The 27,061-nt window shown below is 39.9% G+C and overlaps 1 protein-coding gene across 5 annotated transcripts in view; it reads left to right on the forward strand.

Annotated features, from left to right (window-relative positions):
• Nucleotides 1-27,061, forward strand: part of NNT (nicotinamide nucleotide transhydrogenase) — a 96,332-nt gene that overhangs the window by 24,568 nt on the left and 44,703 nt on the right. For all 5 annotated transcript variants that reach the window (XM_082382210.1, XM_082382206.1, XM_082382209.1 and 2 more), the window contains 5 exons: nucleotides 3,119-3,207; nucleotides 6,986-7,173; nucleotides 24,062-24,195; nucleotides 24,474-24,665; nucleotides 25,203-25,356. In XM_082382210.1, coding sequence (XP_082238336.1) covers nucleotides 3,119-3,207; nucleotides 6,986-7,173; nucleotides 24,062-24,195; nucleotides 24,474-24,665; nucleotides 25,203-25,356 — 757 coding nt within the window. The remainder of the gene's footprint in view (nucleotides 1-3,118; nucleotides 3,208-6,985; nucleotides 7,174-24,061; nucleotides 24,196-24,473; nucleotides 24,666-25,202; nucleotides 25,357-27,061) is intronic.

Below are 27,061 nucleotides of genomic sequence, written 5' to 3' on the forward strand. Positions count from 1 at the left end.
GGTGGTGAGTCATAGGAGCAAGCTACTGTAGTTAGGGTGATGGGGAAGGCACCGCTGACATTTGATTGGGACCTAAAGGGTGGGAAGAAAGAAAGCGGGGTTCAGGATTCTAGGCCAAGGGAACAGCACATATAAAGGTGCTGTGATGGGAAAGAATTCAGTGCTTCTAGGAGAGTAAAGAAGGCCATTGGTCTTCGAGTGTGGTGAGCAAGGTGGAGAGTGATCTGAGATGATGTTGGAAAGGTAGGTCGGGGCTGGATGATGTGGGGCCTTTCTTATGGGTCATGTTACAGAGTTCAGATCCTCTTTTTTCTTTTTTTTTTAAAATTTATTTATTTATTTATATATGGCTGTGTTGGGTCTTCATTGCTGTGCATGGGCTTTCTCTAGTTGTGGCGAGCGGGGGCTACTCTTCATTGCAGTGCGCGGGCTTCTCATTGTGGTGGCTTCTCTTGTTGCAGAGCACAGGCTCTAGGCGCAGCAGGCTTCAGTAGTTGTGGCACGTGGGCTCCGTAGTTGTGGCTTGCGGGCTCTAGAACGCACGCTCAGTAGTTGTGGCGCACAGGCTTAGTTGCTCCGCGGCATGTGGGATCTTCCCAGACCAGGGCTTGAACCCATGTCCGCTGCACTGGCAGGCGGATTCTTAACCACTGCGCCACCAGGGAAGTCCCAGATCCTCTTGCAGATGAGGGAATGTCTGATTTAGGATTGTTTAGGAAAAACTCCACTCTTGCTCCTGTGTCTCTCCTTAACTTTCATATAGAACACTTCACTTCTGATACTTCCAGTCACCAAATGTGTGGGGATTTTCCCCACACCAAGCAATTCTGTGACACCAGCTGGGTGCCCTACAATTTCACTTAATTCTGAACCTATCTGCGTGGGGATAGCATCAGATCTCACAGGTTAAGGACTCAGGCCCACAGGACTGTCCCCACCCCCCTTCAGATGCCAGTCACAAGTCTAGGTTGTCACCTGTGCTTCTGACTTGTTGACCGTAAGTCAGAGGTTCCCACAACCCCCCTTGGGTTCAGTTAATTTGCTAGAGGTGCTCACAGAGCTCAGGAAAACAATTTACTTCCTATTTACCAGTTTATTAGGAAGGCCTATGATAAAGGATGCAGATGAACATCCTGTTGAGAGAGATGACTAGGGAAAGGTATGTGGGATGGGGTGTGGGGCTTCCATGCCCTCTTTGGACACCATTCCTGGAAGCTTCCAGAACCTCCTGGAACCCTGTACGTTTGTGATTTTTATGGAGCTTCATAACGTAGGCATGATGGATCATTAACTCCATTTCCAGCCCCGCTTCCCTTTTTGAAGAATGGATTCTGTCTTTTAAATTATGGGGTCTTTTGTTATTTCTTGATTCAGGATAACTTGGCCCAGTCCTATGACTTTTACTTATTTTAATTGCATTTTTTTTTTTTTTAGTGGTGGTGGGGCTTCGGTGTGTGGAGTGGGGATTGGTGCCTTGGAGCCCAGCAGCGTCTTGTTCCCTCTGGTCCCTCTTTGTCCCCTTTCTTGTAGACCCCCCAGAGAAAGCATTCCCATTTAGATCAATTCACACGATCTCTGAGACAGTGCCCAGGGGTCACCAGAGCACAGTTCCACTAGCCTAGTCTTCTTAAAGAGGCAGAAGAAGTGGGCGTGAGGGGTGGGTGGGAATTTTTAAACTTCACTGTTTCTGTGGGTGGCTTTTTTTTTTTTTTTTTTGACTGCGAAGTATAATAGGTCTTTTCTCTGGAAGGCCCATTCCAGATTACATTGTTCTTAGTTTGTTTCTTAGAAGGCGGGGAGACTCTTGTTTCTGAGGAATTCTATGATTTTCTTGGCTCTGATCCTTCCTTGGTTAGGGAGATTAGTTACATTGCTTTGGATTTCAGGTGCAATTCATTGAAAGTGGATCAAAATTAGGTGGTTGGTCACCTGCTGTTCCTCTTAGAAGCTCAAAATAGGAGTAGGTGTTTCACCAAAGTTGTACCCGTCTTTGAAACTTATTTTGATATTTTATGAACATAGAAAACCTTAAAATTTGAGAGGGGAGAGGGAGCTAGAATACTATAATATATAGTATTAGTAAAAGTAGCTTTGATAGTGTGGGAAAGAACCTGTCAGTCTTTAACATATGTAACACTGATGGTGCTGTATGTAGCTTTTACACTGAGATGCTGAGAGTCACACTAGCTTTAGTGAAGTTTTTGGCCTTTGCCATCAGCTTTAAAAAACTTTTTAAGGGCTTCCCTGGTGGCGCAGTGGTTGAGAATCTGCCTGCCAATGCAGGGGACATGGGTTCGAGCCCTGGTCTGGGAGGATCCCACATGCCGCGGAGTGACTAGGCCCGTGAGCCACAATTACTGAGCCTGCGCGTCTGGAGCCTGTGCTCCGCAACAAGAGAGGCCGCGATAGTGAGAGGCCCGCGCACCGCGATGAAGAGTGGCCCCCACTTGCCGCAACTAGAGAAAGCCCTCTCACAGAAACGAAGACCCAACACAGCCATAAATAAAATAAAATAAATAAAAATAAAAAAATAAACAGGAGCTGTTGTTTAAAAAAAAAACAAAAAACTTTTTAAAACAGTGGTGGTCCGGGGGAATTTCCTGGTGGTCCAGTGTTTAAGAATCCTCCTTCCAAAAAAAAAAAAGAATCCACCTTCCAATGCAAGGGACTTGGGGGTTCGATCCCTGGTTGGGGAACTAAGATCCCACATGCCGCGGGGCAGCCAAGACCGCGCGCGGCAACTACTGAGCCCGTGAGCCACATCTAGAGAACCCGCGTGCTGCAAATACTGAGCCTGCGCACCACAACTAGAGAGAAGCCCCTGCACTGCAACAAAGAGCCCGTGCGCCGCAACAAAAGGTTCCACGTGCCGCAAGGAAGATCCTGTGTGCTGCAAATAAGAAAAAAAAAAAACCCGAAAAACAGCGGTGGTCCAGGTACAGAGTAGCCTATCCACACAGTACATTTATTCAGGGCTGATCATCACCACCAGCACCACCTGGTGTATTACTGCATGCTGACTGTGTACCCGGCCCTGAGAGTTACTAGCGGATGATTTTACATAATCAGTTGATCATGAACTTTATTTAAAACATACGGGTTCTGCCTTCTTTCCTAGATTCTGATAGTCGGTGGCGGTGTGGCTGGGCTGGCTTCTGCAGGTGCAGCAAAGTCGATGGGTGCAATTGTTCGGGGATTTGACACAAGGTGAGGGCTTTACTAGCGATTGCTGTTAAGGTAGAAACGTTTTGTTTTAGGTGGATGTTATGCTTTCCTTTTGCAAATTGAAGTAGCACGCTGAAACTGCTCTGTAAGCTCTTTTCATTTAAAAGTGTATCCATTTGTTCAAAGTTAACTCAAAGTGAAAATGTATTACTTAGTGGAAAAAAAAAAGTTTAAGGACTCAGGCCCAGTACAGCAGAAATAATTTTAAAAAATTGCAAACGAACTGCTCACACTCAGTCTTGTATTTTCATGTAGATTAGCAATGGGACCAGAGTTCTCTGTATCCTGACTTTCTACCGTGTTGCTCTGCTGTGTTTTATTTCTGCTCAGAATGTGTTTAGTCACTAGGTAGGGCATGAACAAAGATGTTTGTGAGTGTGAAGAAGGGGAGTAGTGTGGGAGACATCTTGGAGAGCAGACTGGGGTGGGGGGTGAGGGACGTGCTCGGCATCGAACAGACGGAAGCAGATAAAGCTGACTGGGCAGCAGTAGAGCCGCCAGGTGAAAGTGCTTGATTATGTTCATTGCATATTTCTTTAAAGCAGACACATCAACATTTTCCTGGAATTTCTTTAAAGTAAAGAGAAGTTGAATTAAAATTGTTCTTCATTTCAGAAGACACAGATACTAGCTTTTATTACGTGTTTTTTGAGTATTGTTATCATTTATGCGTTCCAATACTTTTTTAAGGTTGAAACATGTAGTTAGTTATTATCCGTTGAAGTCAGTAGAGGAAAAATACCATTACTAATCTTGAATATAGAATGATGAAAAAGAAATGCAACCATTCAAAGTTAAAAAGAATATGACATTTCAGAGGAAAGGCTGTTCCAATAGAATATGGTTTACAGTGCTTACCTGGAGTTCAGAGGGGTGATGTGCTGATAAAATGCTGTCTTGCTGAAATGAGAAAAGGCATTTCTGAAGTAACCAGGACACAAGCCAGGGATAGCCACAGTTAAGTATGTCATTAGTCCTAGCTTTTAATTTTTAATGTTTGCAGATGTGAAGTTATTGAAGACCCCCCAAATCTGGCAAAAGTAGGTTGTTCAAGTTTTCATTGTAGTGGACAATACTATTAAAGTGGAAGTGTATATATTTGACTTGGAGATGATGTGAAACTCAGTGTTGGGTTAACTACTGAGAATTTATAAAAGTTTTGTTGATGTCTTTGGTTTAGATTATGTAGAGAGTAGACAGCTAGAATATAGCTGTTGCTTAACTTCATTTTTATTTACAGTTTATTAAGATAACTCAAGTATACAGTGAAGAAAGATGTGGCTGATCTGATGTAATGCTTTTCTTATAATTATAGCTCATTAGTTAATCTAATCACTATTTTGAGACTGGGGGTTAGTATCATGTTATAAATGTGAAATCTAAATATGTTGGAAAACACACTTGATTATAAATTCTTGTTGGAAAACTGAATGGTATTATTTTCAGTTAAACACCCTAAAAGCAAGGAAAACTCATTGCCTAGCGGTATTATATGGGTGTGATTTTCTAAATTCTTTCAGACAATAACTAGGAAATTCCACTCATTGCCTATTGTCTCTATTACAAAGTTTATAAAGTCTTTACTTTCCTTTTTTGGTGTGTATTCCAAAAAGCTTTATTTGCAAAAACAATTGGCCGGTCAAGAGCTTTAGTTTTCAGATACCTGTACTAAACGCTTACTCTCTTCCAGGCATTGTGCTCTATGCTTTATTTGTTCTTTATTGTAAGTATATGAAATAGGAATAAATAACCCTATATTACATAATATTAAAAGAAATATAAATCAGTTTAATAACTTATCCAGTTTACTTTCTTTCTGATTGTAAAAATGCTTATTTTCCCAATTCAGAAAAATATAAAAAAGTACGAAAAGTGAAAATAAAATACCCTACAACCCTGCTAGAGATAACTATTAACATTTTAGTATATGTTCCCTTTTCTACACATTAATTAAAAATGTAATTTTACTAATAGTACTATTTAACTTACTTTTTTACTTTTTTTTAACTTAGCAGTAGATCATGAAGCTCTTTACTTATCTGCAAATATATTTAATGGCTGCACAAGATTCATTGTATAGAAATACAGTGACTTGGGGCTTCCCTGGTGGCACAGTGATTAAGAGTCCGCCGGCCAATGCAGGGGACACGGGTTTGATCCATGTCCGGGAAGATCCCACATGCTGTGGAGCAACTAAGCCCGTGCGCCACAACTACTGAGCCTGCGCTCTAGAGCCCGTGAGCCACAACTACTGAGCCCACGTGCCACAACTACTGAAGCCAGCACACTCTAGGGCCCGCATGCTGCAACTAGTGAGCCTGCATGCTGCCACTACTGAAGCCCGCACGCCTAGAGCCCGTGCTCCACAACAAGAGAAGCCACTGCAACGAGAAGCCCGCGCACTGCAACGAAGAGTAGCCCCCGCTCGCCACAACTAGAGAAAGCCCGTGCGCAGCAATGAAGACCCAACGCAGCCAAAAATAAATAATTAATTAAAAAAATAGACATTTCTAAAACTTTTTAAACCTGTATCCCTTTGGATAACACCAACTCAAATTGGCCTAAACTATAAGAAAATGTGTTATCTCTCCGAAGTGAAAATCCATGGAAAGGACTCCCTTTTCACGCTAGAGGCAGCCGCTGGTCGGTGCCATCCAGGACCAGGTTCCTTCTGTCTCTCCTCTCTGCTGTCCTCAGCTCTGGCTGATTCCCCCTGTGGTCACAAGTTGACCTCCGCAGGCAATTTGGGTTACAAGCTTCCTTGTTCAAGTCCGCAGAAACGGAGAGAAGCTCTTGTTCATCCATGTCTTACCTTTTCTGTCCTGTCTTCTGTATCCTACCTTTGTGTCTGCTCCCCGACCATGACAGTTGCCAGGGGACTGATGGGCTCAGTCCACTGTTTCCCAGACTTCCCTTACGGCAAGAATTACCTACAGCTCTTGCTGAAAATAGAGCTCCTGGCCCCTCTGCTGGAGATTGTAATTCACTGGGTCTTGGAAGGGGCCTGGGAATTTGAATTTTTAACAAGTGCCTGGAGCGATTGTTGTCGTTAGGGAGGTTTGGAATTCACTGTAGTGAGATGGATGTTGGTGAGTTAAACACTGTCCGCCACAGAGCTGAGAGCTTTGTTGGCTCTGGTTTCCCAACTAGTACACAGAACTTGGCTAGCATTTATTTATTTATTTTTAAACTGAATGTATTTTTACATAAGTTAAATGTGTTGGCTCTTCACATTTTGCCATTTATGCCATTTATAGGTCGCTTTTCTCAAACACAATTTAACGAGGACTAGGGGCAAAAATCACTTTGTAACAATATTTCTAAGTAAAAGAGTCGTTTATGTGGGAAAAGTCCCCGTTTAAGTCAGAACATTTACAAGTGAAAACCTCAACCTGAGTGATTTGAATGATGTCAAATCTGAATGTAGGTCAGATCTCACATCATCAACAGTGGGACCACTGTCAAGAAACTCAGGTAATTGATGACTGGAGTTGGCAGTAGTGAAATTCCTTTTGTAACTTAACTAAGTAAGAGTTGGAATTTCCTATAGTTTTTTTTTTTTTTTCCCAGAAAAAAATATTATCATAAAGTTGTTACCTGCCTTTAGAAAAAAATTCAAACGGTCTGGTCAGAGACCTCAAAAGAAAGTTTCTACTTTTGAATATGTAGAGTTTTCTTAAAAATGTGTATGTAAATGATGATACTGATTTCTGTATTAAGGACCTGAAATAACCACTGCTTTCCCTTCAATAATCACCAGGGCCGCAGCTTTGGAGCAGTTCAAGTCTCTGGGTGCTGAGCCCTTAGAGGTGGCCTTGAAGGAATCTGGTGAGGGACAAGGAGGATATGCAAAGGAGATGTCCAAAGAGTTCATTGAGGCCGAAATGAAGCTCTTTGCTCAGCAGTGCAAGGAGGTGGATATCCTTATCAGCACAGCACTTATTCCAGGTGTGTCATTACGTCAGTGGTTATCGATAAAGCACTTTTACTAATGATACTTCAAAACGAGGGTGAATAATTGTTTAACGTTTGCATTTCTTTAAGTAAAGATTGATTTACTTTCTAGAGAATGAGAAGGCACATGAAAGGCAGAAAAGACAAAATCACTGTGGCCCCTGCACAAAAACGGTCATTAATAATTTGTATATTTTCTTCCAGTCTTTTTTTCTGTGTATTATTATCTATGTTCATAGATCATATTCTGTGTACAGTATTATATTTGTAAGCAGTTTGCTTTGTTTACACCCTTGATAATTGTTTTTTAATTTATTTCTGTTCTCTTTGTTAAGATACTACATTTCTATTGTAGGAAATCCAAACAGCACTGAAAAATATGAAGGAAAAAAGTACAAATTGGAAGTTCTACCAGAGTGACCATTATTAATATATATTTTAAAAATTTTATTTATTATTTTAAAAATTTTATTTATTTATTTATTTATCTTTGGCTGTGTTGGGTCTTCCTTGCTGCGCGTGGGCTTTCTCTAGCTGTGGCGAGCCGGGGCTACTCTTCGTTGTGGTACGCGGGCTTCTCATTGCGGTGGCTTCTCTTATTGCGGAACATGGGCTCTAGGCGTGCAGGCTTCAGTAGTTGTGACTTGTGGGCTCCAGAGAGCAGGCTCAGTAGTTGTGGTGCACAGGCTTAGTTGCTCCGCAGCATGTGGGATCTTCCCGGACCAGGGCTTGAACCCGTGTCCCCTGCATTGGCAGGCGGATTCTTAACCACTGCACCACCAGGGAAGTCCATTATTAATATTTTGATGATCATTTTTTTATACATGAGAAAGAGAGGGGGACTTTGTGTGTGTGTATATATATTTATGGAATTTCCCATATATATTTTTTACTAAAGGTTATGATACTTTGTTACTTTGTAATTACTTCCTTTGACTTGTTTGGTCTTTGCAATCAAATCGTGAGCTCTTTGATGGCAGGAATTACTTTTTAGTCCTTTACAACATGCTCTTCTGAAGAATAGATGCTTGATGTCAAACCAGCCAGCATTTATTAATCAGTAATAAACAGTGAACAGTAGCTTGATCTAGCAAGACTTGGGAGTGAAGAAACTCTCTACCTTTTATATTTCTATCTCCTCTCCTGTCCTTTGCTTCTGTTATTGAATAATGACTACCATGCTGACTCTAATTTTTTTACCTTTCTAAAAGAAAGTGGGCCAGATAATGAGAACTTACAGGGTTCAGGTTACCTGTGTTCGATCCTCCTAAAGGAGGCTTGCTTTCTCTCGGGGACCGTGGAAAATTAGGAGAAGCTGCTTTGTCATGAGGTTCTGGGAAAGGAGAAGTTCTCTTCTGGCACCCCCTTCCCCCAATCTGGCTAATATACACCCAAGGGCAGGAAGCTGATTGGCAGCATATCTGTGAGCTTGTGGGGGAAAACATGCCTCTCAGGCTCTTCTTTCTGTCCTCTGTTTACCCACCTGATACCCAATAGGTGAGCTCTTCTCTCCAGACATCCCCATCCCACCGGAGCTGGCTAGATGAAGCAGACAGCGGGAGAGTGACATGGGCCCAACCCATAGAAGAATCTGTGTGTGTGGAAATGAGGCTGGGGTTGGTTACTGGAGGTGGGTGCAGATCAGACAAGGCAGGGGCCACAGGTGGTGTTTGTGAAATCTGCCAGCGACAGTAGGACTCATGAACAGGTGGTGGCAGGAGAGCACTTCGGGATTCATCCTTTCCTTTTGTGGCGGTGGCTTCTGGCTCAGCTGTTGCAGGTGGCTTTCAAGGAAGGATGGGGTGGCTTTTGCTGTAGCCACCATTTGACCTGTGAAAGGTAGTTGCCTGTTGGGGAGATAAGTTGGGAACTGACTGTATGTAACAAGTGGCCAGCAGAGGGTGCTAAAGCATTTACTCATGCAGTAAATGATGAAGCCCTGAAGCTAGTAGTTTTAAATCATTCTCTTTATAAAGAACTGAGTAGATCCACAGACATTGAAAACAAACTTAGGGTTACCAAAGGGGAAAAGGGTAGAGGGATAAATTAGGAGTTTAGGATTAACATATACACACTACTGTGTATAAAATAGATAACCAGCAAGGACTTACTGTATAGCACAGGGAACTCTACTCAGTATTTTGTAATAACCTATGAGGGAAAAAGTCTGAAAAAGAATATCTATATCTATATATCTATATATAAAAACTGAATCACTTTGCTCTACACCTGAAACTAACACAACATTGTAAATCAACTAAACTTCAATAAAAAAATAAAATAATAAAAAGAAAAAATAAAGTATATGTCACTAGGTTAAAAAAAGAACTGAGTATACTTTGGATATAGTATGTAGAATTATTATTGATGGTAAATCTTAAAGTAAGTTATAGAACTCAAGACTTCTTCTATAAAACGCATATGGACTTTTAGGACCTACCCCCTATAGTATCTTTTTTTTTTTTTGAACAAAAAAAGGGCATGTGAACAGTTGACTAAACTTTAACCTCTTATTTTTTATAAGTAGTTCACAGTAAGTGTATGTACCTTAGCAGCAGTTCAAATTATATGATAGTGTTAAAGAGGACTTGTTGAAGAAGTTTTACCAGTTTGTTCTGCTGAGCCTTTCCCGTTTTCAGCCTTTTCTGAAGCCATCTGGTCAAAGCACTTTAAACTTGCACAAAGTCCCTGACCGGTGGATTGACCCAGAGTTCACACTCACAAGGCTGGTCTGAAAAGCACCTTTCTGTTACTTTTTTGGTAAGCCCCCCAAAAGAGAAAAACTAATTTGAATATAATAAGGAAGAAGATGATCTTTCTAAAGATCTTTCATATCCCTAGGGGACTGAAACCTGAAAACCTGTGAGCATTAAAAAAAAAAAAAAAGATTGAAAAGATTATATAAAGGTACACATGCCCTTTGAAAAACAGTGTCCTTGGCATTGTACCCTTACTGGTGTTTGTCCTGAGCCTTTGCATGGGTCACCTGATGATGTGTCTTGCTCCTGAAAGACTCCTGGAGCAGAAGTTGTTCTAAAGTTTTCCTTGAGTGGATCCAAAGGGGATTAAGTTAAATGTCAGAAGTTCTCCAAGTTGCGATTCCTTAGACCGAGATCCTCGTGGCTATACTGAAGACCTGGCGTGGATAAGAACACTGAGAGAGGAACACGGGCGATGAGCTCGCTTCAGGTAGCAATCCTGTGGAGTTGGTAAATTTTCATTCCTCCTGGGCACACGTCAATCAGTGGGCTTGGACACACAAAAACGTTGTACTTATGAGGATCGTAGGTAAAATGAGAGGTTTCTGTAGCTAGCTACTTATTATGCTGCCTGGTATCTTGTACCATTGTCTAGACCCCCTCAATTGGGTTGGGCGATGGATGCAGGGCTAGCATTTCACTTAGTGCAGGTAACTTCAAGAGAGGGCCTAGCGGACAGTCTCATTTTGTGGTGCTGTGCCCACGAGGGAAAGCTCCCAACCTTCCTCTCCAGCTCCGTGACCTTTCGGGTTACCACTAAAAAGTTCGGCAGCCCCCCTCTCTGATAACGTTCAGGCCGTGCTCATAATCTTTTCCAGTAAACCTTTTGAGACACAGGAGATTTTTTCAGCATTCTTATTGTTCTGAAACCCTTTTAGAGAGACTTTTCATAGACTTGGAATGTTTAATCAGGAAGAAACTGGATCAGGTTGAAAATCTGATTCGTAAATTAGGGATTATAGCCGTGGGGTGAGGCGAATCACAGTGGTTTAGCAGTGACTGTGTGTTAGGCAAATTTTGCCTAAATTCCTGTGAGAATTAGGAGTACTGTGGGGCACACGCTAAATCTACCCTGACGGAGACAACTTTCTCCATTTAGAACCTTTCCTGATGACGCCTAATTAAAAATCATAAGCATCATAGGGTCATCTGGCTTTCCTGCTCTCCCCTTCCCCACCTCAGGTCCTGCCCTCATTTCGTAATTGAACCATAGCTACTGGAAAGCCTGGGGTTTTGTTTAGTAATGACAGTAACTTGGACCACTCAAGTTCCCAGCATCATTAGGTAAAGGCATCTAAAGCCCTCAGGATTGGACCACCTCCCCTCCCTCCCCACCCCACCCTTACCTGTGCTCTAAATTTTGCACCCTTTGGTAAGGTGTTTCTTGCCTTTCAGTTTCTAGTCCTGATTGAGCTTTTGGACCTCATGTGAAACTCATTTCTTGCTCTCTGGGCCCGATTTCGGTCACGCGCGCTGCTATTATCTCTACAAGGAGGCCAAGGACTTTCAGGCCTTGCACATGTTGTTCCTTCTCTTTGGAGTGCTGTCCCTGCCCTTCCCTGCCTTTTTTTTTTTTTTTTTAAACATCTTTATTGGAATATAATTGCTTTACAATGGTGTGTTAGTTTCTGCTTTATAACAAAGTGAATCAGTTATACATATACATATATCCCCATATCTCTTCCCTCTTGCGTCTCCCTCCCTCCCACCCTCCCTATCCCACCCCTCTAGGTGGTCACAAAGCACCGAGCTGATCTCCCTGTGCTATTTGCCTGCTTCCCACTAGCTATCTATTTTACATTTACTTATAGTATATATAAGCCCATGCCACTCTCTCACTTCGTCCCAGCTTACCCTTCCCCCTCCCCGTGTCCTCAAGTCCATTCTCTAGTAGGTCTGTGTCTTTATTCCCTGCCTTTTGAAGTCCTACTGAGCTCAGCAGTTTCTCCAGAGTTCCTGCCGTCTCCTGCTCCGTAGTAAACACTCTTTTTTCTGCATTCATAGCATCTGCCCGTGCCTCAAATTCCAGTAGTTCTCAGTCTCACTGCCCTTTAGTTGCCCTGGCTCATCTCTGCCACGAGGGTGCTTACCAGGGAGACTTGTGTACAGCTGTGGCTCAGCAGATGTTCCTGAGCTAATGTGGGGTCCTTCCTTAGTTCTCGGTTGGTACAATCCCTTTTATTTTTCTGGTGCTATCCAAGGAAAGAAAGAACACTCTTGGATAGGAATACTGCAGAGGCTAATTTAAGACTGGGAAGCTAGCTTTCTTAAATTTTCAAAAGTAGGACACTGGCCACGTTTGCAGTTTGAGGTGTTGAGCTAGGCCTCTCAGGAGATAGAATTAGGAAGTAGTGGGAAGGTCTGTTCAGGAGTTAGAAAGTGTCCTATCAGCCAGGAGGGAAGATATTCATTGCTTGATTATAAATTATGATCCCTTAGGCCGTATATCCTTGCACCTCTTTTTAGGTATGAACCAGATTAGGGTAACAGTCCTTTTAATTTTTATCTATATCAGATAGGCTCTGTAGTATACACCCATCAAAGGAGCTTTGTGGCAATTTTGCATGACTCTGGAGAATTGGGAGGGGGTGTTTTCCCTTGATATACAAGGGCCTTACACATATGAGACCAAACCTGAGGGATCTCACAGTCTCCTGGAAAATAAACATTGGTTCTCTATTGGATGCTGCCTGTCTCTTTGAAGCCATCTTTCATATGGAGTAGAAATATAGTACAAAAGAGTAACTTTCCATAGTAATTTTCACACTTGTTCGTTTAGGCAAGAGAATAATTGATACAGCAGTATACTCTTCATTTGTGAAATTCCGCAAAGATAATATTGTTTTGATGACTACACAAGGTTTTCCCCTAAAGTAAAGCTTTATTTTTCAGATTGTTTCTTTCATTCTGTAAACATTGTGGTCTTATAGGACAGTGATAGATCAGGGATTTTCAACTATTTTTGACTTATTTAACTTTCTTTTACTGACTAATCTGATTCATCTACCATCCTCTCCTCCTTTAAATGCACTGTATGATTGTATGGAATTTTGTAATATTTCTTGTACAGAGTTTCATTTGTTTTGAGAATTTTGAAGGACAGAGAGAAATACTTAAATGTTGCAACATCAAGGGTTGGTAACCACAGGCTGTCTATACACCTCTTGGTAGCTTTCAACAGAGACAGGGCAACTTGTCATCAAGAGGAAGAATGCAAAACTGTGGAGTTTTCCATCGTCATTTATCAATCTTGACTATTTAGAGTGTGTTTGAGCACATTTAGTGAGTGACTGGGCCAAATTTAACAAATGTCCTGGTAGGAAGATTTATGGCACAGAATTATCTTCTGGTTTGGTCAGTTATTTCTCCCAAAGTATGTGGCAAGATTGGTAAAGCACTGTGCTTCCCTCTGTGGCAGTCCCTGAGTTGAAAAGGATTGGGAGGCTGAGGCTGTCCTGTCTCTGGTGAAACAGCACCCGATAGATAGAGTTACAGCTACAACCAGCACTTTCCACCATGGGCATTTCTGTTCTTCCTTCTTTCCACTTTCTCTATACTTTCTTATGTCTCAGTATTAGTTAGGATGGTCTAGCTGCTAAAACAAATTCACCCCAAAGCTCAGACATTATAGAAATTTACTTCTTGCTCAGTTAGCAGTAATAGGTGGTTGACACATTGGGGGCAGCTGTCCTTCAGGTGGTCCTCTGGGGATTCAGGTACAGCAATGTTGTCATCGTTATGAGGCTGTGAAGGTCACTCAGGGCACTGTCTCTGTTCCAGCCGGCTAGAAGCAAAGGGCCGTGGAGGAGTGTACCTGGGACGCCCAGAAGTGGCACACACCACCCCGCTCACATTTCTTTTGCTAAAGACCTAGTCACGTGGCCAAACCTAACTATGAAGGAGGCTGGGAATTGTTGTCTAACTGCGCCCCCAGGAATAAGAGAACATTGTATTAGTTTGCTAAGGGTGCCGTAACAAAATCTCACAGACTGGGGAGCTTAAACGACAGAAATTTATTTTCTCACAGTCTGGAGCCTAGAAGTCCAAGATCAAGGTGTTGGCAGGTTTGGTTTCTTTTGAGGCTTCTCTCCTGGGCGTGTAGAGGGCCTCTTCTTGCTGTGTCCTCACATGGTCTTGGTGTCTTTTTTGTGTCCGCATTTTCTCTTGTTTTAAGGAAACCAGTCAGATTGGATTAGGGCCCACCCTGATGGCCTCATTTAATGTAATCATCTCTTTAAAGACTCTATCTCCAAATATAGTCGTATTCTGAGTTACCGGGGGTTAGGGTTTCAACATGTGAATTTTTCTGGGGACACAATTCAGCCCATAACAAATGTGGATTTTGGTGAGGAGCTAAAAGCTTCTTTCCTCTTCCCCAGTTTTTAATTTTATCTGCTTATGTTTAATCCATTCATTGGCAATCAGATCATGGATTTAGAACCAGATACAGTAGATTCCAATTCCAGTTCCACTGCTTGACAGCTGTGGCTCTCCGAACCTCAGATTCCTCATTGCTGAAAAGGAAGTAAACCTTTTTATCTTGCAGAGTTGTTTTGAGGACTACATGAAGAAAAAAGCCCAGTGTAGGGCCTGGCACATAGAGCATTAGCATAATTGCCTTTCTTCCATTGGTGATGCCTGGCCTTGCAAATGGTATCCAGACTGAAAAACTTATTGACTGTTGCAATAGAAAGTCCAGACATTCTTGAGCATTATGTGGCATGTCAAAGATGTTCTCTGAAATCATCAGGCTTATGGATATACTCATGAAGTTACAAAAGCATTGCCATTAGATGGCAATCTAGCATGGATTTCACTGTGGAAAACCTTGGCTTAACTTGCTTTTTATCTGACTTTTCTGAAGATATCCATTTCATTAAGGCTTTTTTGTCAATCTCATTCTGACCTAAGTTTTTTTTTTTTTTTAATTTTATTTACTTATTTTTGGCTACGTTGGGTCTTCGTTGCTGCGCACGGGCTTTCTCTAGTTGTGGTGAGCAGGGGCTACTCTTCGTTGCAGTGCACGTGTTCTCATTGTGGTGGCTTCTCTTGTGGCAGAGCACAGGCTCTAGGCGTGTGGGCTTCAGTCGTTCTGGCGCATGGGCTTAGTTGCTCCGTGGCATGTGGGATCTTCCTGGACCAGGGATCGAACCCGTGTCTCCTGCATTGGCAGGCGGATTCTTTTTTTTTTTTTTTTTTAATCTGAGAATCGGGTCCCAGACTTAATTAGTATGTTGCAGAGCAGTTTTAAATTTATTTATTTATTTATTTATTTATGGCTGTGCGAGGGCTTTCTCTAGTTGTGGCAAGCGGGGGCCACTCTTCATCGTGGTGCGCGGGCCTCTCACTATCGCGGCCTCTCTTGTTGCGGAGCACAGGCTCCAGACGCGCAGGCTCAGTAATCGTGGCTCACGGGCCTAGTTGCTCCGCGGCATGTGGGATCTTCCCAGACCAGGGCTCGAACCCGTGTCCCCTGCATTGGCAGGCAGATTCTCAACCACTGCGCCACCAGGGAAACCCCCGGCAGGCTGATTCTTAACCACTGCACCACCAAGGAAGTCCCCTGACCTAAGTTTTCTGACATAGAAAATGAGATAAACGGCATTATTTCTCTTTTAAAAAATAACCTCCTAATTATTTTATAAATAAATGTATAATAAATATTCATTAATTTTTTAGGGATTGGTAGCTAATGTACATCTAAACATGTATTGGAGGGAAGACAAAGAACGTTATAATTTATATAAGAATATTATTTAATGTATTATATATAATATATAATATATATTATATAATATATATGTTTCCTTTCTATGCTACCATTTAGGTTTGGTAGGTTGTTTTCCTTTTTTTGAGAATTCCCATAGCTTATGAAGCCATGGTAAAGCCTTGACTGATTTTGATTTTTATCTATACAGAATTTTGCAGCTATGACAGGTCAATTATTGAGGTAATTCTCAAAAAATTTTTATAAATGTGTTCTTTAATTATTAGGTAAAGGCTTGTTTTCAGGTTTCTTCTTTACATAGATCTTTAATTTCTCTTATCTGCTAAAACATGCTGTTGGCTAATCATATTTCCTATGTATTACATTTAGAAATATCTCAAGGCATCCAATTTGTAACAGTCCAGTTTTTGCCACCTGGCTTTCTCTCTGGCTCCTTATACAAATAATTAATTAGGCAGAGAAAATTTTCATCTAGTTCCAGGAATAGAACTCACATATAAAGCTTGACTGGTTAAGCTTGGGGTCAGAATCTCTTTATGTTCATGAACAAAGCTATCTGTAGCCTCTCTAGTGATAACAGAGATGGAGGGATTGTATCCGTGTGGTGCTCTGTGCACCACAGGGCTGGCAGAATCAGAGACTTATTAGATCAGTGGGTCAAATGTTCAGCAGTTTTTTGCCACATCCAATCTATTACATAACCAATTATCTTTTGTTTTTCATATGTATACATATATGTATAAAAAGCCTTTTGTCCTTATCTGTAACATTTTTATAGTTTAAGACTCAATATTTTGGACTTCCCTGGTGGCGCAATTGTTAAGAATCCGCCTGCCAATGCAGGGAACACAGGTTCAAGCCCTGATCTGGGAAGATCCCACATGCCGCGGAGCAACTAAGCCCGTGTGCTACGACTACTGAGCCTGCGCTCTAGAGCCCACGAGCCACAGCTACTGAGCCCACATGACACAACTACTGAAGCCTGTGCGCCTAGAGCCCGTGCTCCACAACAAGAGAAGCCACCGCAATGAGAAACCCATGCACCGCAACGAAGAGTAGCCCCCGCTCACCGCAACTAGAGAAAGCCCGCGTGCAGCAAACAAGACCCAACACAACCATAAAGAAAGAAAGAAAGAAGTAGACTATCATAAAGAATAGGAATGTGTTAAAAAAAAAAAAGACTCAATATTTTAACCCCATCTATGATTTTGTAATTCCAAAAGAGCCTTTGGTGTGTATCGATTAGGGTGCCTTTGGCTGCCAGAAGCAAAAACTCCAACACAGTCTGCCTTAAACAAGAAAGGAGATTTGCTGGGTCGCGTAGCTGAAGGAAGCTAGTTGTTACTGGATAGGTGTGCATCGGGACCCTGCTGTGCCGCTTTGTCCTCTTTTAGCTCCGCCCTCTCTGAGTTGGTTTCATCATCAGGAGCAGATGCAGGCCTCCACTGTGCGCAGCACACATCCAGAGGGCAAGGCAAGCCGTTCTGATGGCTCCCTCTTGAAGAGCAAGGGAACTTCTTTTTCACAGGCCCTTAGCACACTTTCCCTCATTCTTATTGGCCTTGACTGGGTTACATCCCCACTTCTGAACCAATCCATGTAGGCAGGGCAATGAGCTGCCCCTCAGTTTACACCTGGATTTCTGAACTGGTCTTCAGTAGGTGCTGAGATTACCCTTAGGCCAGCCAGGCCTGCCTCTGGAGTAGTTTCAGGTCATTTCTCCTGAAGCTCATGGACTGTGTGGAGAAAATGGAAATCAAAGTAGTGACAAGAGGATGCTGGATAAACACTAGTGCTCAGTATAAAATTGTATGCTTAGAATGACATTTCATAATGTATAAATACTAAAGTTCAGAACATTTTTACATGCTCTGTTTTGCATGTAGTCAATATATAGTATTGTGTTGCATTAAAAATTATCCTTTTATTTATAGTACTTGTTCATGAGATATCTATTTTGGTTTGGAGACATATATTCTATAATTTATATTATTAATCTCTTTACTACTATACTGTTAAATATACCATGTTCTTGTTAAAGCAGAAAGTTTTTCTTTTTGCTTTGTTTTTATAAATTTATTTATTTATTTTTGGCTGCGTTGGGTCTTCGTTGCTGCGTGCGGGCTTTCTCTAGTTGTGGCGAGTGGGGGCTACTCTGCGTTGAGGTGCACGTGCTTCTCATTGCGGTGGCTTCTCTTGTTGCGGAGCACGGGCTCTAGGTGCACGGGCTTCAGTAGTTGTGGCACGTGGGCTCGGTAGTTGTGGCTCGCGGGCTCTAGAGCACAGGCTCAGTAGTTGTAGCGCACGGGCTTAGTTGCTCCGTGGCACGTGGGATCTTCCCGAACCAGGGCTCGAACCACGTGTCCCCTGAATTGGCAGGCGGATTCTTAGCCACTGCGCCACCAGGGAAGCCCAGAAAGTTCTTCTTGAGCCTGCTTAATTTGATGCCTTACAGGCCAGGAAGTTAGGAATTTCCCCATCTGATTAAATGCCATTGAATAATTCCAGTAAATAATGCTAAATGCTCTTTGGAATTATTATAAAATTTTGTGGTAAGCGTTTTTCATCTTGGTGTCTTGTTGTTCTTAATATTTTTAGTGGTTTCCTATTTTTCTTTATTTCCTTCTTCCTTCCTTCCTTTCTTTCTTTCTTTCTTTTTTTTTTTTTTTTTGTGTGTGTGATTAAAGTTGTTTGTGAGGGCTTGAATCTTTTTCCAGTAAGATAGAATCTGAGAATTTATTGATTTCAGATGATCATGTTAGGCCTGATTTATTCAGAGAGGTATAATATATTGCAAAACTTTCCAGTAAATCTTTAGCTGTTGAGATTTAGTCTAAGCCAAATCTCTCTTTTTTAATTTACTGTTGTAGAGAGGCCAGTGGTATATTCTTTTGCCGCATAGTGATAAGTTGTTAAAGCTATTTTTAGAAAACTAATTTTTTTCTAGAAAGTTTTGAATTTACTACTTTAAAAACTGCATCTTAGTATTCGTTTAATGAGAAAACATGAGTATGAAAAGATACGATGAATTCAATCACATTTCAGAATAACTTTGTGTGAATCACAGCCATACATACATACGTCTAGAAACAGTGCACATGTGTGAGGCATTTTTTTCTGTCTATTGTCAGTTCTCGGTGCACACAGAGATTCAAGGTTGCCTTACACTAATCTATGGCACCTCTACTCACCCCAAATAATGGCCATCCCAAGCCATCCAATTGGGAAACTCTATAATTAAAACTTTTAGATGAGTGCTATAAATATCTCAGCTATTCTCCTAATAAAAATGTTCACTACTCTTTGAATGCAACTTCTTTCAGTCCTAAACTATTAGACCTTAGAGCTGTAAGTAAAGCTTTCCTTCCCCATCTAGCCTGCACATGGTAGGCACGAAGTTATTACTTGAATCAATGAATGGATGAATACTTGAATGACGACTGTGAGTGAATGATGTCCTACCATTGTCTTGGCAAAAGTATGGAAATAAACTCCCAACGGGGAGGGAACTGAGTAATCTTACCAGGAACTTAATGTCCATGAACCATAAGGAACCAAGAAATATTTCATGAAGTTGAACATCTTTCACCCACAGTTTGTATTGTGCCAGGAAATATATTAAAATTTTTTTTTTCTCCTTGTTAATTTTTTCAATCATAGTGATTTTGGGGGGAGGGTGGTTTGAAGAGATGTAACAGTCTTGGTCTTTTTGTATATCTCATCTTTTGCAGATAAATGATAAAATTAACAGAAATGAGCAGTCAAAAGGGGAAAGCCCAATTGTGCCTCTAAAAAAATACCTCTTATCTGCCTTCTTTTATTAACTCTTCTGCCTTCTACAGTCCTGTCTTGAAACACCTGATATGCTCATTTGATCTTTTATCCTTGTGTCTAGGATCTGCCCAGGGCTGTCACTGGGGTAATTATGGGACATCTCTATATGGGACATCTCTAATTAAACATTGGATATATTCTTTTCTATGTTATATATTATAAAAAAATCTGTGCACATCTTCCTGTCTGTTATCCATCCTTAGTTATGTTTCTGTCTCCCTGTATAAGTGTTTGGATTCACTCTTTGAAAGGCTGTCCTAACTGTATAGCTTCCCTTGCTGTAGCAGGGAGGGCAGAGGATTTTGATCAGTGTTTTCAATTGGTTAAGTTAACAGACTGGTTAAGGGCATGTCTAAGTTCTTTTAATTCTTCTAGTGCAACTCTTTAATCTCTCTCCTCAGCTTAAAGGGGGAAACTTTAAAACTTTATGCTTTATCTGTTTATTTATTTTTATAAAATAGTATGTGACTTTTGTTGGAAATGCAGTAAAGTACAAAGTAGAAAATAAAGATCATTTGTGATCCTTCTACTCAGTGAAAAATACTCTTAACATTTTACCATTTTCTTTCAGCCTTTTTTCCATGCATTTTTATCATGTTAGATGAAGATAAAATATCTTTCTTACTTTCTCCACTTAATATTATTATATCATAAGTTTTCTCCCTTAGCATAATAAGTCATTAAGAACTCTTCGCAAATATCTTTTCATGGTTTTGTGGAATTTTCTTGTTTGAATGTACTGTATTTTATTTAACTGTTCTCCCAAAGTTAGCCTTTTCATTTATTTCCAGTTTTTGTCAATTAAAAATAATGTTCTAACATTTTTTTTTTTGCTTTATTTTTGTATCTGTATTTTCATTTATTTCCCCAGGATTAATCAAACCTTAGACATAGAATTACTGGATGAATGAATATCAATATTTTTGGCCTGTTGATACACACTTGATCTACTATGCTTTGCTGAAAGATTATACAGTTCATAATTTCATTAGCAGGTTTTCCAGCTAATTGTTTCATTTCATCAGTATTTGGATTTTGTTGACTCTTTCAGTTTGAGGGCAAAAATGTTTCTCACCCTTTGTACTCACATTTCTTTCAGTCTTACTGAGGGTGAACTTTTTTCATTTGGTTGTTACCATTCTCTTTGAGTTGGCCATTTGTATTTGCTGTTCATTTATCAATTAGTATCCTAGTGTTTTGTTTTTATTTAAATTTCTGTGAGCTTTTTATTATATTAATTTTTTGTCATGTTTATGTTTTTTTTTGAGGATAGTAATACATACCTTTTTCATATTTAAGTCTATTGACGTTTTCCTTTGTAATTTTTCCCATTGCTGTAAATTTAGGAAGTACTTTTCAATCCAAAGACAGGAGAGATATTCACCAAGGTTTTCCTTTTTTTCTTTTCTTTATAGGTTGATTCTTTTCTTTTATAATTAATTCTGACCTATAGAGTTCAGAGTTTAGTTTGAAGTAAGATATTAGGTTTGGGTAGTTTTTTTCCCCCAAAACCTAACTAATCATCTTATTCCTTTGGTTCCTTCCATTTTGTGATGCCACACTTACCTTTCATTTTTATCATAGTAGGCCATCAGGGTAAGATAGTATTTTGAAATTTCCTTCTCAGTCTTTCCCTCCCTTGACCTAATCTTTTGAGGATTTGCTCATTTGGAACTTTTATGTGCTACTCGGCTCCTCTTTTGGCTCCCTTTCTTCCCCTCTTCTGTTTTTAATTTGCATTTCTGCACTTTTCAGAATTTTCAAAAAATTAAGCCACATGTGAGTTCTTAAAGGCAGCTGCACTGTTATATTCATCATTGTATTCCCTGTAGCCCTTACTGAATTTTTAAAAGTATAACATTAAAACAAGCTCTTCTAGAACACTTGGGAGATAAGAAAAAGCACAAAGAAGGAAATCAATTATTCCTAGTCTTACTACTCAAAAGACATCCTGATATTGTTAAACATTATACCCTATAGAATTTGCTAGGAACTATATAGTATATGTAATATTTTGTGTGTGTGTGTGTCTGTGTATCTATATACGCACACACACACACACACACATACTTGAAACATTCATATATATGTATATATAAATTTTTTTTTACTGAATGGGAACATCCTATACATACTGTTTTGTTGTGTGCTTTTTTTTACTTGTAATAATTCCATGTCTTTTAAACATTCCTCTATAACTTAAGTATATTTTTTTTAACTTACCCTCCAGTTATTTGGCTATGTACTAAGTAAAATACTCTTACGTGAAAGAAAATGCTATTCTTTCAAAAGTGGTTGAACTTCAGAGTGATACTATGGATGGAACACCTGTTATCTCTGTTATGACACAAATATGTGTGTGTGTGTGTGTGTGTGTGTGTGTATTTAAAGTTGTGTCAGCCACTGAAAAATTGTTTTGTGAAGGTTGAATAAGTAAAATCAAAGAAGAGAAATAGGTGGTACATCAGATGTTTGCTAGGGAGCCTAAATGGTTTTGGCCACTTGACGTCTTATAAAGTGGGCAGCATTACAGATTCAGGGTCTGATCTGTAGCTATAGATATCTCAGAAGGAAGAAGGAATCCAGAATTTCTAGGGCAGGAGAAATTAGTTCGATGCCAAATCAAACTTGTGAGGTTGATGGTCGTAAAGTTGGTGTGGTTAGAATTCAAAGGGGTTGCACCTGGATCCAAATTGGTTCTAGCCAAAAGAGTAGCTTAAGGCACGTCGACCTAAGACTGGAGGGTACAAGTAAGGTGGGAGGAAAGGCTGTGACAAATGAGAGTCTGGTTAATAAAGAAGAGGCTCTGGACAAGGGGTGGGGGTGGGTGGTGATGACAGTAAATACCTGGAAAGTACAGGTTAGCCCTTTAAATTTGCCACTTTATGGCAAATTTATGGCAGCCACGTCACCCAGAGCTTTAAATCACTGCAGTGCTGGTCAGCATGACCTTTATTTTGGGACGAGTCCTCAGATGTATGTTGTTTGCATCTCCAAATTCTCACGCTCGAGTAAAGTTTAAGTATTCAAGATACCTTTAGTGGACTACAGTGCGGGAGGGTAGAGGACAGGAATACGTAATTCCAGAGAATTTTGAGAAGTGGCGAAACTACCAGGACTAAAGGGTGTTGTCTTTGGGAAAAGATCTCCTCATTCTTGCTCTTTTTCATGGAGACTCAGAAGAGAGAACCAGAGCTTCTCGAACAAACCATTGTGGCTGGAGCAGAAGGTCCAGTGGGGCAGGAGTGAGAAGAAATGCTAAGGAGAGTGCTTCAGCCCGGGGAGAAAGGCCTTTGGCAATAGGAGGCTTAGGAGTTGGACTTGATCTTGGCAGTATAAAGTTTGCATTGAGAAAGGAGGTACACCCACATGTATCTTTACAACTTTTTTTTTCACATGTGCTACAAAAAAAGGTTATTTTTCTTTTTTGAATCACATATATTCCAGTCAAGTAGATTGAAAAGCAGATTATTACCATGCAAGTTTTACTTTGAATTGATTTCCATTTATAAAACTGACAGTGCTTTTACTAAAATTCTGTAGACACAGAGTTGAAAACTTTCAAAAGAAGAAAAAAAGATAATTAGGCTATTAACTCTCTGCTTACCTGTGGCCAATCTCACAAGTTTATTTCCTTTTTCTTTTGGCTTAGATATTTACACTGTTTTATAAAACTTGAACAAGGTATTATGCCCACAGTGTGGACCCCTGTTGAACATATTAATTTACGTTAGCTTGAAAAATCCTTATGTTTGGTGCTTTATCCTCTATGTAAGGATTAGTAAATGATTTGTTATAAAATGTGAAATATCTCATGAGGGGCAGGCTTCATGAGAGCAGGGATCTTTTCTGTTTATCTACCAGTAAACTCTCCAGCACTAGGCATGGAGCTCGACTCACCAGAGGTGCAGAATAAGTAGTTGTTGAGTGGGAATAAAAATGTATGAGTGGTTCCTAAGATTTTTTGGAGTTGTGGTATCCTACTGTTTTCATTTCATGGCACTTCCCTGTGTCTCCTCGAAGTTATCCTGTGTTAAATTAAAGTAGATTAATATAGCATGTGGGAAAATCTGGTGACATTGGTTAAGATGATTGGAAATACTCTATTTTGTAATTCATAGATTACTATTGAATGTTCCCTTGACATTTGTGATCTTTATGAATCGTCCAATTTGGGTGCACATAGTTTCCTTACTAGCTTATTTATTATGCATTTTTTAAAAAACAGGCAAAATGTTGATCTCTTCATGAGTGGTACTGGGTGTAAACCAGTTGGAAAGAGCAGTGCTAGCTGAAATTTTCATGCTTAGCAAATGACAAGGCTTGCTCTCTGGCTAAGCGGCTCCCTCCCACCCACTGGCTTTGCAGCTCAGACTCATCCTATTTCTTCCTTAGGAGACTGACCAGTCTCACCTGTGTTATGAACTTTAGGGGGTCTCTTTGAAAGAGTTAAATTTTCAGATGTTAAATTCCTGGGTATCCAGAGACTCCTGTAATAATTAGAATATAGAGTTTTAAGAAATTACCATGTAATTTGTACTGTTTTCTTTGGTTTTATTAGGTAAAAAAGCTCCCGTTTTGTTTAGTAAAGAGATGATCGAGTCCATGAAGGAAGGTTCAGTTGTTGTGGATTTAGCTGCTGAGGCTGGCGGAAACTTTGAAACCACCAAGCCAGGAGAACTTTATGTTCATAAGGTATAGCACAAAGCTTCCTCTATGAACCTGTTCCTATATCTTTAGTGATTTGTGAGAGGGTGTTTATTGCTTTAAATATTTAGAGAAACTGAGGCCTGAAATTTTCTAAAATTAAAAATAGTCATATTTAAAGCTCCTTTTGAAATATGTATTTGTGAGTGTGTGTGTATATTTATAAAGATTTGTAATTTCAGAACTTAGCCTTGACTGAGAACTGTCCTAGAAAGAATATGGGCATTTAGTAACAGACCTTTCTGACTGTATTTTTGTTTGTTTAGGGAATTACTCACATAGGCTACACAGACCTTCCCAGCCGAATGGCCACTCAGGCCAGCACCCTGTATTCCAACAACATCACCAAGCTCCTGAAGGCCATCAGCTCTGACAAAGACAATTTTTATTTTGAAGTGAAAGATGACTTTGACTTTGGTACAATGGGTCACGTCATTAGAGGAACTGTAGTGATGAAGGTAAGTAAAGAGATCTGTTTCTCCTGTGTTTTCATTATACATTTGTTTTAGGATTTTTGTTTATGGAACGATCCTATTTTGGAATTGGGATATATTCTAATAAAGTATCGATGTGTTGGGTTTATGCCAATAAAAATTGTTTAAAAATGTAGAACAATTTAAAGAAAAATATTGCAAGATTTATATACATGTGTGACTCACCTAAAATATGCATTGCTTTTGAAAAACAGAAACAAAAAAACAGGCAAAAAACCCAGAACTGAATAAAGTAAAAATTAAATATTCCCCCCCCCATCTGCTTTTAAGTTTGTTCTGTATTCTTCCTTATATGTTCTATACACATACTAATTGTACATCTATGTATGTATGCATGACACAGACATTATATATTTATATACATGTGTGTTATATATTTATATAAAGTGATGTTATAAATTATGTGAATTTCTATATTTATTTAAAATTATTTTTCAGAGAAGAGTTTTTCCCCAACACTGGATTGACTTCAAAAAGTGCTATTTTTCTAATTTCTGTTAGGATGGCGAAGTGATCTTCCCTGCTCCCACGCCGAAAAATATTCCTCAAGGTGCCCCAGTAAAACAGAAGACAGTGGCTGAGCTGGAGGCTGAAAAAGCAGCTACGGTCACGCCCTTCAGGAAGACGATGACATCAGCTTCTGCATATACAGCAGGTGAGGGTCCCATCTATGAAGATTTAGTCCAAATTCTTTGAACTTTGTGAGTAACGTATTAATTGTCAAAATTAGTAAATGAAATGCTGTTGTCCTTTGTTGGATTCCATCAGGACTTGGGCCTGTTAGAAGCAATTTTCACATACATGTCATCTGTCCACCTCTGTGGACGTGGAGACTGCATTGTATACCCTCAGAGATGCAGGCACTGGGATAAATGCTGGATTGAATGAGTATGAAATAATACATAGGCTGTTAATACTTTTCTTTTATAGAAAACATTTAAAATATAATCGTTAATATTTTTCTATATATCAAATGAGTATTGATGTATGTCAGATTGTGTTGGTGTTAAGTGCATGTAAATGTGGTTATTGGTTTATTTTTTGTGGTTTATAAAACATCACTTGTGATTATCTACACCTCTGGGTAAGACTGGGGAACCAAATATTTGCATTGAAGAATAAACAGTAAGTTATTCACCTAGTAAAAAAAAATTCAATTTTTAAATTTTTATCTCTGTCTTTACAATTTAACATAGATTCTTTGTTTTCTAATTCACCTTCATGAAGGCAGTAAAGAATTATCGTAAAATAATGATAAATATTCATTCTGGCTATGAACTGTTAGAGTCTGAAATATGGATATTTGATTTTAAATTGGTTTCTGTCTCATAGAATGAATTAAAAATGTTTAGATTTGCTTAGAGCCAAAATAAAAACAAAACAAAAGCAAACTATAAAGAATAAGGACCAGTACAAAGCACACAGAATTCTTGTAGCCTCAGCATTCTCCAAATTCCCATGTGAGTCCAGATGTTTTAAAGCTAAATATGTAACTCTCCTTGAATAAAGAGCAAGTCTCAGCAAAATGACTGAAAAAGCCTTTAGTTGCGAACATTGTGAATAGATGGAGCAGTGTCCCTATTTGCTCTTACTTGTTAAAAAAAAAGAAACCATATTACTGTATTGTGCATGGAGAGTACTGTCAGCAGGGTTGTAAATTTCCATTTCTCTTTACAATTCATAAGGAAATGTAGTGAGGCATGAATGATGATTTATTTTTCTAGGTTTCTCTTATGTTTATTGAGTCAAGATTTATTGCATTTTAATAGATGTAACATTGGCATATTCCAGTGAATAAAAGGATGGCCTTATATTTGTTTTTCTGTACCCTAAAACTTCCTCCTTTATAATAAAACCAAGTGTTTTTCTTGTGTATATGTTAGGAATCTATTTGACTAGCATTCTTCAAAGAATGTGATTTGCTTTTTTTCCCTTTTCTTTTTTTCTCTGTTTTTCTTTTCTATTTCCTGTGTTATACAAACTAAATATAGCACATTTGAAATTACTGAATGTATTATAGAAAAGACTTTAGTTTATTAAATAGTTAAAAAGAAAACCTGGGGCTTCTCTGGTGGCGCAGTGGTTAAGAATCCGCCTGCCAATGCAGGGGACACGGGTTCGAGCCCTGGTCTGGGAAGATCCCACATGCTGCGGAGCAACTAAACCCATGCACCACAACTACTGAGCCTGCTCTCTAGAGCCCACAAGCCACAGCTACTGAGCCCGTGTGCTACAGCTACTGAAGCCCACACGCCTAGAGCCCGTGCTCCGCAACAAGAGAAGCCACTGCAATGAGAAGCCCGCGCACCGCAACAAAGAGTAGGCCCTGTTCACCGCAACTAGAGAAAGCCCTCATGCAG

The sequence above is a fragment of the Balaenoptera borealis genome (assembly GCF_965194805.1).
Source record: "Balaenoptera borealis genome assembly, chromosome: 2".
NCBI lineage: Eukaryota > Metazoa > Chordata > Mammalia > Artiodactyla > Balaenopteridae > Balaenoptera > Balaenoptera borealis.